The 11,354-nt window shown below is 39.2% G+C and overlaps 1 protein-coding gene across 1 annotated transcript in view; it reads left to right on the plus strand.

Moving 5' to 3' along the window:
- The first annotated feature begins 6,109 nt into the window (after positions 1–6,109).
- PHTF1 (putative homeodomain transcription factor 1) overlaps positions 6,110–11,354 on the plus strand; it is a 57,323-nt gene continuing 52,078 nt past the window's right edge. Inside the window, exons 1-4 of the mRNA XM_007949061.2 lie at positions 6,110–6,154; positions 6,807–6,863; positions 9,148–9,217; positions 9,824–9,982. Of these exons, the coding sequence (XP_007947252.1) occupies positions 6,110–6,154; positions 6,807–6,863; positions 9,148–9,217; positions 9,824–9,982 (331 nt within the window). The remainder of the gene's footprint in view (positions 6,155–6,806; positions 6,864–9,147; positions 9,218–9,823; positions 9,983–11,354) is intronic.

The following is an 11,354-nucleotide window of genomic DNA, read 5'->3' on the forward strand; positions in this document are numbered from 1 at the left end:
AAAAAAAAAAAAAAAAAGAAAAAAAAAGAAAGAATAAAAGATGCTGTTTCATTATGTCTGTCACCATGAAAACTTAGCTGCATCTTTTGAAATATCAAATATGAATTTTCTCTCAAAGATTCTGAAATAGGTTAAATCTTATATAAATATTACTTTGTGCAATATTGTTGTGTAGTTAAATGCATTATTAGCAAAGTATAGAGGTCACTGTGTAAACCGATAGAAAAGTAACCATCAGCAAATACTGCAGTGATTAGTTAGAATCTGTATTATTCCTTATATATATGTATATGTATGTATTCTTTGTTACAAAGGATGAAGACAAATAGAGAAACATTTCAATGTAAACCATTTATGAATTGGAAGTGATGTTGGTTTTAGTTATCTTTGTAAATAAGGTAATTAGAATGGTATGAAAGGTAATGTGATTATTGCAGGGGTGTTTTTAAATCTTGGGTATAAATTCTAGGGTATCTTCTAGTTTATCAAGACTAGTTTTTAAGGGACCTGCCTTTGATGGTGGTTTTTTTTTTTTTTTGCGGGGGGGGGGTGGTGGTGGTAAGGGATTAATCACAAAGTATGTGGTTTGGGTTATTTCTTGTTTTTATTTTTCTGTCCAGAAGAATTTCATAGAGCTTTACCAGGCTGTGCAAAGTAAAATTCTTCTCAGGCAACATTTGCTTTTTAAAATAATCATGAAGAGCAAGGTTGTTAAAGCAAAAACTTTTTTTTTGTCTTCCAAGATCCTATTCCCCCATCTCCCACTTGCCATCCAGCAGATGCCATCTGTCATCTAAGCTGGTCATTGCTAATAAACAAGGAGACTGTCTCCTGACAGCCAGCACTGTGTTTAATCACTCAGGAACCAGCGGATCTGCAAAGACCTTACAATCAAAAGCTAATCCCCATTTTCCTTTTAGAAAACATTCTACCCTCACCTCCAATATGAACATTAAAGGAGTATAAAAATGTTTGAGATCATGTACTAATAAATTCATTGTATGTTAGAATTGCAATAGAATGGAGAGAGACACATTTAGCTAGTAATATATCTGGAAACTCTGAATGTCCTATGTGAGTATTAGATTTTAATAGCATGCTTTAAAGACTGATGAATATAAAAGCGGCAATTTTGAGTTTCTTACTGCTTTCAAAGCTGTTTCCTAGCTTAGTGATACAAATGACTGCAACTTTTCTAAATCGTTAAATTATTTGGTTTGGTGGAGTGAGGCATGGAGTAATCTGGCATCTTCTGATTTGTAAAGTAGTGATGGCAGTGAAGTTGTAACTGAAATTTAAGCTGATCTTCCTTTTTGGTATATCATCCATTGTGCCAATTCTTTGAGATTACTTGCAGAATGGGGCTATAAATTATAGTATTTTGTGGAGCGGAGGGATATTTAAAAATGTGCTTATGGAAAGGACCCAATAAATGAGTATTCCTAACTTAGTAACTAGAATGAGCTTATGGTATCCATTAGGAAAGTCTTCCCCCTGCCCCAGAAGTTATTCTATAATTACCAAGCTATGCTAGGAGTAGGATTATTATTCAAAAGGTATCCTAAATTCATAAAGCAATAATAATAAAAACCTACATATTATTTCCCCCTCCAAAGTTTTAACTCTTTAAATATCAACTCCTAAGCGTGATTGTACCTTTTAATTTGCTTATTCAATACTTAGAATTTAACTGATATGATATTGTTTTAATTAAAGCCTTTTGAAAAGTGCTCTTTCCTCTTAGAGACAGTTGGGAACATCAGTTGACTAATATTACAACCAGTTGTAGGGGAAGAAGGAGCTTACTAAATAAAAATCTTTATGAAACCTTAGGAAAAGATCTTTTGCCTCAGTCTTAATAGGCATAAAATTCACACTTAACAGTCCCTGGGGAAACTTGCTTATTGCCTTTCCCTATACAAATACTCTGTCTACAATGCAAGCTCATGTAGGAACAAGACTCCAAAATCCAAGAAAATCCTTAGTGAATATATTCTTGATCATTTATACTAGCCCATAATATTTTCATCTACAATTGCCATTAAATATTTAATTTGCATTTATATCTTTTGGATAATTGAGTATCTATTTTATCATTGCTACAGGTTATGAAAAAAGAACCTTTCACTAGCACATGTCAGAAATTCACATTTTTGCTGAGTTTTACTTTTTAAAAACAGGTTGTATCTGTATTTATTGGTCATGCAGTAGGTAGAGGAATGCACAAGACACATTTTTTTCTTTAGCACCTAAGGGACATATTCTCATCCTGAAAGTTTGTTGCTTTAAAAGCAAGTATCTCCATAAATATTATGGCCTTCCATTTGCTTCACATGTTTTTTAGGATCCACTTGTGCATGTAGTTGAGACCACTGTCTCTTAATATAGCACTTTCAATTCTCTCTAAAGAAATACTTATGTATACTTCTATCACATGTTGTAAATTTCATGTAATAGTGTTTTCTGTGACTAAACTCCATTTTGATTGGCAGCTAAGACTTTTTTTTTTCCTGTGGCTTTAATTTATCTAAGAGGTCTTTGCATATAGATGAAATGTATAATTTGCCTGGTGGACTATTTGCGTTGTGTGGCCTTAGTTTGTTTATTGACATTAACAAGTGTTTTAAAAACGTTTTTAATGAATAGTCTTAAATCTAAATTTGTGTGAATAATAATCCTTTTAACACAGTGCTTTTTTTGTAGCTGTCTAAGTGTGTTAAATTGTTGAGCTATTTCTTTGTAAAATAGGACAATGGAATGCATAGAGGTTTTTTTTTCCCCCCTGTAAAGTATTTTTTTAATAAACAAAGTCTGATTTGTGCTTTACTGATGCTTCATCACAAAATGAATAGCACATATATGTGAATTTCTAGATACTCGGAACTTGTTTTTAGAGGCTTATTCTCATCCCCTCTGTGTTATTGTGTACCATGAAATTGATTTCTACTCATAGTGACCCTATAGAACAGAGTACAAACCCTGTAGGGTTTGTAATCTTTTCAGAAGCAGGTGGCCATGTCTTTTCTCCCACAGAGCCACTGGTGGGTTCGAACCTCTATCATTTTGGTTAGCAGCTGAGTGTTTAAACATTGTGACACCAGGGCTCTTTACCCCTCTAAAACCAAACCAAATCTACTGCCATTGAGTTGATTCCAACCCCCATTGGGTTCCCAAGGCAGTAAATCTTTATGGAAGTAGATTGCCTCATCTTATTTCTGTGGAACAGCTGGTGGGTTTGAACCTCCAACCTTTTGGTTAGCAGTCATATGCCTTAGGCTCTGTGCCACCAGAGCTGCTTTTATTCCTTCTATATTCCCTTGTATTTTAGAAAACTCTTGTGACTTTTCTTTCCTAAAGAAAAGGGCATAGATGTCTGAAGAACGTTCCATCAATGTTGAGACTCAACTAGCTTTTGGGAAGAAGAAAAATCATGTTTGGTATTTATGGCAGTTAAGCCTGCTGCTGCTGCTGAAGCTGGCCTGTATCTCCTCTTGAGAGAACAGACTTGAGTTTTTTTCTGGTGACATAGATATTTCAGAAGTGGATGCAGTATTAATGAAGATGTTATTAAGTGACACACTCAGTGGGTCACTTTTTTTGTATGTGTCAACTCTTTGAGATACATGCCCTGAGTTAGCACTGACAGCTCTGAGCTTTGATTAGAAAATAAAAGGGAACTAACACTGTAACTACAATGGGCCAGGCACTTCAAATGAGGTTATGTCATTAAATTTTCCAAGGCTTTATTTAGGAAGGTAATGACCTCCATAACACAGGTGAGAAAAAAAGCTTGGTAGGTTGGATAACTTGCCTAAGATCACATAGTGAGTTGCGGAGCAGTGATCTGAATGCAGTTTTGGGTTCAGATCCCATGCTTTCCTTTGTTCAGTAGCAGCCTCAGGATGCATTCAAGTTTGCAGCAGAGCTCCTGAAAAGATGGTTTGTGACATTATTGATTCTATTCTTCCACCCTCTTCCCTTTTGGGGAAGCCTCTTGTGTGTGCTAATCAATAAAGCAAATGCTTTTTGCTGATAATATAATTTAGGTCTTAAAGCAAATACTTATATATGCAAAAAACGACGTTCTCATTTGTCATTTATCCAGGTTGCTTTTCTCTTTGTTTTTCTATAATTGGCCATTTGTCTTGAAACGCAATAGGACTGTAATATTTTGCCCTAAGGAAGGGAAAAGCTGTTAAGCAGAAGTAGAAGGGAAACCAAGTCAACGTGTGCAATATAAAAATAAGTCTGGGTGAAATAGTGGAATTAAAGAAATTAGGCTTCTGCGAGTTACTTTTATCTTGTTAGGCTTTCCTCATCGCTAAAATGATAATTTTCACTTTACACCGATTTTATGGATTGTAAAATAATGTTTATCACGCCTCTGACTCTGCGGAAGGAACACTGGGCAATCTACTTCGATAAAGATTTACCGTCTCGGAAACCCAAAGGGGGTCTATGAGTCGCAATCCACTCGATGGCAGTGAGTTTGGTTTCTGTTTTACGGCTTCAGTCATTACCTTTAACCAGGCAAGCTAGAATACTGCTTCAAGTGAGATGAGGAAAAGGGCCACTAGGCGTCAGTGCTCCATTAACGGCAAAACAGGTTAAGGGGGAGGAGGAAAGTGGCTCAAAAACTGTATTAACATATTCTTAAATATTCAGTGTGGCGCGCAGCAGTGCCTTCCTCCTCGCTTAAATCAAACTACTTCCCGCCGTCACCTTCCTCTAACCTTACTTGGGTTAAGGTTCCTGTGATCGCCCCAGGCTTTGTCCCTTTTCTTTTGCCCTTGGGCACCCATAAAGCTTAATTCCCATAGCTACTGAGCCTCGAGAAAGGACGGAAGTTGCTAAGCCGCAGCCTGCCAGGCCCCTCGTCTCAGGAGAGCATAAATTCACAAAAACGTTGAGAACCTATATGCCAGGCTTGTGCTAGCCGCAGTGTTTGACTTCATGAAGCCCACATTCCGCTGGGGTAGACCGATACCAAACACACTCTATAAACAGTGAAAAGTGCTATAATGAAATGAACTATTAGAATTTCAGAACCGACCTCCTTTAGATCGATGGGTGGGGAAGTCGCTTCTCAGAAAGCGACTTTTAAGTTGAGACCCGAAGGGTGATGTGGGCGGGCTGGGTCTGGAAGTTGCTCTTGGTCGTGGATCGCAGTGCGGCTCCCCAGCTGTTCATCCCGGAACCTGGACGCAGGCTGCGCTGTAAGGCCCAGGCAGGGGGGCGGAGTCACCTTGCTCGCCAAACCCGGAAAGCGGAAGCCGCGGCAGGGTTACGCGGTGGTCGGCTCAGCCGCTGGTGCCTGGTTTTCGCAAGATGAGTCACGGCCTGGCCTGGCCTGGCCCGGCCTAGGGAGAATGAGCGTCTACTCATAGTCCCGCAGCTCTGAAGCACCTGCCTCCCGGACCCTGTGACCTTTGCACCTGCCGTTTCTGGAGGGCCACAGAGCCTTTTGCCATTGCGCCTGATGGCCTAAGAAAAACCCTCTTCACTTTTTCTCCTCTCTTTTCCCAGTTTATTCTTTCTTAATTTTATGGTCAGTTCGGTGACCCTGTACGGAGTCGGGCTTGCAGGGCGCGGTTTCTGTGGCAAAAGACTGCCCTCCTCTGGGCGCTGGGCGGCCGGCTTCCGAAGCTGGAGCGGCCTTCGGCGTCTCCATGGTAACGGCCCCGCCGGCCTCAGGGGCAAGATGCAGGCAGCCTGGCCCACCGCCTAGTTCCCGGTCCCACGGCCGGGCCGGAACCACTGAAGAGGAGGGCCCTTGCCACCGGACTGCGAGGCAGCGGTCACCAGGTGAGAGCCGGGCGCTAGGGAGGGAAGAAGCGGCTGAAGTCAACTCCAGCGACCTCCCCTCCCCTTCCTCTTCCCTGCATCCATAAACACATTCGCACAAAATATCGACCGAGGTTCTCCGGTCTCCACTGCGCCAGTTATTTTTTTTTGCCTGGCGAACTGCGGGAGAAAGAGCACTTCATGGAGAGACTGGGAGAAGCGGTTTTCAGTTTTACCCAAACTGAAAGAGTCCCTCAGCAACCGGACTCACCAACTGGTTTCCTTTAATTTTCAGTGAAGTCCCATTTTCTGGATAGAAACACAGATGGCCTCAAATGAGAGAGATGCTATATCATGGTACCAAAAGAAGGTAATCTGTGTGTGTGTGTGTGCGCGCGCGCGTATTTGTATATTTAAAGCATAGATCTTGCAAGCTTTCACAAGGAATATCACGTTACTTTCTCCAGAGGTTGGTAGTGCTAGATATTACTATATTTCTCAGCATAAATGGAAAAACCGATGTGCAAGGTCATTATGTCTTTTAAACCTAGTTCCAAGATTTTCATTATTAGTTCCAGAATGAGATTTCAAGTCCCTCCTCGAGCCTTCATATACAACACCGGGGCAGTGATAAAGTTTGCTTCTGACTGAACTGATGTTTCTTAAGGACATGAAACCTTTATCTGCACAGCTCACATTGGTACTGTCAACAATCTTACTGAGCTGTCACTGCCTTTGTATTCCTCTTTTCCTATTGAGGTTTTCCTTAAGAAGTGGAAATATCTTTTAAGGTAGTATTTGATTCGAAACGTTTTGGGTGTAAATATTTTTAACCTACTTCTAGATGCAGCTATTTTAGAGTTTTGAAACAGTTCTTGGAAATGTTAATTTATTGTAATCTGAGAAGCACTGACAATTTTAGATGCCATACTGATACTTAATAGTTATATGGCTTTTGTGAGATATGACTTAAATATAAAGATTTCCTTTGCATCCTTTAAATAGCCTGCTCCTTGTTTCAGATTGGAGCATATGATCAGCAGATATGGGAAAAGTCAATCGAACAGACTCAGATTAAGGTAAATTGGTTTCTTTGATTTTAGCTTTGTTTTATTGCATTAATGTGAAAAGTGTATTGTACTTGGTGTTTTTTTTTTTTTTTTTAAACCTGCGCTATCTTATTTAGCAAGTATGACATTTCTTTATTCTTTGAAGTGTTTAAGAAAGACAATAGTGCAAGCATAATGATACTTGGCAATTGGCATTTGGGCTTGGTGTCAGAGATAGAGGAGTGATTGGGGCCTATGATGAATTGGAGAGCAGAAGTTGCATGTAAATGGCTACTTAAAAGACCAAAACCAAGTCACCATTGAGTCAGTTACAACTCCTGGCACTCCCATGTGTCCAGAGTAGAACAGCATTCCATAGGGTTTTCAAGGCTGTGACTTTCTGAAGCAGATCACCAGGGCTTGCTTTCAAGGACTTCTGGGTGGATTCGAACCTTTGCGTTAGTGGTTGATGCTTAACTGTTTGTGTCACCAAGGAACTCCAGATGACTAGGTGTTTTTTTTCCCAAAATTTTTGCCATATGGTATTGCAGACCTAATATTTCCAGAACTTAACATTTTTCAAGAGAAGCTAGAAATATGCATTTTTATGTGAAATATCCAGAGTTTTTAAAGATCTTTAAAAAAAAATCCATTTGTGACCTGAATCTGGCCTGTGGGCTCTCGTTTCTTTTAGTCAGTGGTGTAGAATATGGTCTTAAGTTTTTCAAGCTTTTAAACTTTTTTTTACACTACTCTTAGAACTCAAGAGATTCTTGGGGTTTATTTCACACTAAGCAAGCAACCAAAAACTGGTATATAATTCAGAATGCTAATTTATTAATTTATTATAGAGGAGGGGAAGAGTTAAGTAATCTTCAAGTGTACCTAACTCAGGATTGTGCTAGAGTCAAGATGTATATGGAGTCACATCATGCAAAGGTCACTTGGCAATCAATGTAATTGGATATTCTCGAGAGATGTAGAAAAGCCTAAAGAACCTAACCCTGCCCCTCAAAAGAGTGTATCTGTCTACTGACTTTCTTAGATTTACAGTCTCACTTCCTTGGGAAGTGCCAGAAGATTCTTGGTCTTTGGGCCTTTCTTTTTTTTTAAGATACACTGCTGACCTTTTATTAACACCTCCACCACCACCCCCCATATGGGTGGCAGTACAATGCAATAGTTTAATTTATTCATTTTCCTTGTCTCAAAGTCCAATTGATTAGACTTGAGTGTTTGTATCTTTTTTGGTGAAATACATTTCACCAATACTTTTAGACTCTGTTCCTTTTATAGGCCAATCAGCTTGAAAGCTATTTTAAACTATCTAGCAAACTTTTTCACAAATTTTGTACCAAACCAAACTCACTGCCATCAAGTCTATTCCAACTCATAGTGATCCCCAGTGGGTTTCCAAGGCTGTAAATCTTTATGGAAGCAGAGTGCCTCATCTTTCTTTTCATGGAGTGGCTGGTAGGTTCGAACCACCGACCTTTTGGTTAGCAGCCAAATGCCTTACTTGCTACACCACCAGCACCCCTTAAATTTTGTACAGTCCTTGGTTATTTATATTAATGGAAGATGGGGTTAGGATGAATAAATCCCCACGTTTTATTTTGTAACTATAAATCCTGTCCTGTTTTTCTTTTGTAAACTGCTAAAAAATATTGGTAGCAAGTAGGGTATAAAGGAAAGAGCACAGAACTGGGAGTTAGATCTAGTCTTGGTTTCCTCTCTAGCCTTGTGATGTTCACCCATTTACTGTAATTCATCCGAGTTTTGGTTTCCTTATTCTTACAGTAAATCAAGTTAATAAATGAAGAATCCAGAGAAAGAAAACAGGAATAAGTCAAAGTAAAGCAGGGAAGGAAAGACCAAAAATGAAAGTAGCCATTATGTATTCTTTGTTGAACAAATATTTGTTGAGCACCTATCTACCTACGGAGACAGTGGTTAAAGCATTGGGCGGCTAACCACAAGGTTGGTGGTTTGAACCCACCAGCCACTCCATGGGAGAAAGCCGAGGCTGTCTGCTTCTGTAAAGATTTATAGCTGTACAAACCTATGGGGTAATTCTGCTCTGTCCTATATGTTCACTATGAGTTGGAAACAACTCAATGCAGTGGGTTTGAATTTGGTCTTTTACCTACCATATGTGAGGCAGTAAGCAAGGCACTTGCATAATGGTGAGCATTATAATTAAAATGTCCCCAGTAAAAGGGGGTCAGTTATAGTGAAAAAAGAAATGTACGTTTATATTTAAAAGGGCTCCTTTCCCTTCATTTATATCTGTTTTTGTTTTGTTTTATCCTAGGGCTTCAAAAACAAACCAAAAAAGATGGGTCACATAAAGCCAGACTTGATTGATGTTGACTTAATTAGAGGTGAGCTATAAAAGTGCTTTGTTTCTTATGCATATTATTACATTGTTTAATAGTACCATTATTAAATAGTATTAAAGATTTAAAAAGTTTCATATATTTTCCCTAGATGATGGTGTTCTTTAATCTCTGAAAGTAACTTTCCTCCCTTATCTTTCTGACAGTGATTTCACAGACCTTATCATTCAGGCGTTAGCATTTTTTCCCCTTTGCCTTAGTTGTAATTAGGTGCCTTTGAGTCGATTTTGACTCATGATGACCCTATGTACAGTGGAATGAAACACTGCCTGGTCCTGTGTTATCCTCACAATCGTTGTCTTTCTACTGTGTGGTGACAGATAAACTTGGAGACCTCTACTGTTGTGTAATTAAGAAAAATATATTGTATAATATTCAGGTGATCCTGACTTATTTTGAGTTCCTGCCCTGGTGATTGAGGAAAAGGTTGTTGCATTTAACAGATATCTCAAAGAATTCCTCATAACTGAACAGGCTGTGTTCTAATTTTTGCTCTCAACTCTTTTTAATATAGTGCAACAAGTAGGCATCAGTGTACACAAAACATAGTGTATGTAAATGTTTCGTGTTTTGTTTTACTGTTCTTTAAAGGTTCAACGTTTGCCAAAGCCAAACCTGAAATTCCATGGACATCTCTGACTCGGAAGGGGATCGTTCGAGTTGTATTTTTTCCATTGTTCAGCAGTTGGTGGATTCAGGTTACCTCTCAAAGAATCTTTATTTGGCTGTTGCTGCTTTACATCATGCAAGGTAATTGAAGGAGTTGAAATAAGCTATGCTGATGTCTTTTCACTGCTTTTGCTATCAGTTATTGCAGACTTTACTGTTCTTACATTTACTTTTCATTTTGTGATTTCAAGTACAAAGAAATGAAGGAAAACATGCCATTTGGGGTTCATCTTTATATTATTTGCTTGGAGAGAGCTTAGTAGTGGGTTCAACACAATGGATTCCCCTCCTATCTTGAATTTCTTCCCACGTGTCTCCCAGCCTCAAAGGCCTTCTTCTCAGTCTTTGGTTCTCTCTGACCTTTAAATATTAGATTGCCTCAAGGTTGGGTCCTGGGCCTTCTTCTCTTCCCTAGGGAATCTTAATCAAATCCAGTTGCTTTCAATATCACTGATTAACTGGTGATTCTCAAATTTATGTCTTTAGGTCAGATCTAACTGTTCAACTGCAGACTTGTAGTTCTAACGGCCTGTTTAACATTTCCATGTAGAGATCTAATACATCTCTTGAAGTTAATCATATCCAAAATGGAGCTCTTGATTTTTTTAATGCAAAACTTGTATCTCTTTATGTCTTCCCCATTTCAGTAAGTGGCACAATCAGTGACCCAGTTTTCAGGTGGAAAATGAAGTCATCTCTACTTGAACTCTTACATCCAGTATGTCACCAAGTCTGTCAGTGCTACTTCCGATATATGTCTTGACTCTATCTCAGCCTCTAATGCCACCTTCACTGTCCAAACCACCAGCAGCTCTTTGCCTAGACCACTGGAGTAACATGTACTCTGAGCTTGCTTATTTCCAACCATTCTTTTCATAGCAATCAAGATATCTTTTAGAAACAGGAGCCATATGATATCATTCTTCTACTTAAAACCCTTTGATGGCTTCCTATTGCCTTTCTCACTCACTGCCATCAAGTTGGATCCAACTCATAGTGACTCCTCCTTGGGTTTCCGAGGCAGTATCATCACAGAAGTAGATTGGCCAATCTTCCTTCCTAGGCCTATTGCCCTTAAATAATAAAAATCCAAACTCCTTACCATGACTTAAAATGTATGATCTGTTTCCTATTCACCCGTCAGACCTCATCTCTTATAACTCTCTTCCTTGTTCACTCTTAGCATACTGGGCTTTTTTTCTGTTCCTCACATAGACCTTTCCTTTCTGCTTGAACTGTTCTTAAGGCTTTTCACATAGCTAGGTTTTTTCTCATCTTTAAGACTTCAGCTAAGTTGTAGCTTTCATAGTGCAAAAACGACAAGGAGGCCACATGTTCTGACCTCCTCTAATCCCACGAGAGGAAGACAGTATTACCAGCAGTAACCCAAGGCCTATTACTGCAAGGCCAGACATGCTGCCTCCCTCCAGCCCTTTCACCAATCGTTCCTCCC

Source organism: Orycteropus afer, unplaced genomic scaffold (assembly GCF_000298275.1).
Source record: "Orycteropus afer afer isolate SDZICR_OR568_19922 unplaced genomic scaffold, OryAfe1.0 scaffold00010, whole genome shotgun sequence".
Classification (NCBI taxonomy): domain Eukaryota; kingdom Metazoa; phylum Chordata; class Mammalia; order Tubulidentata; family Orycteropodidae; genus Orycteropus; species Orycteropus afer.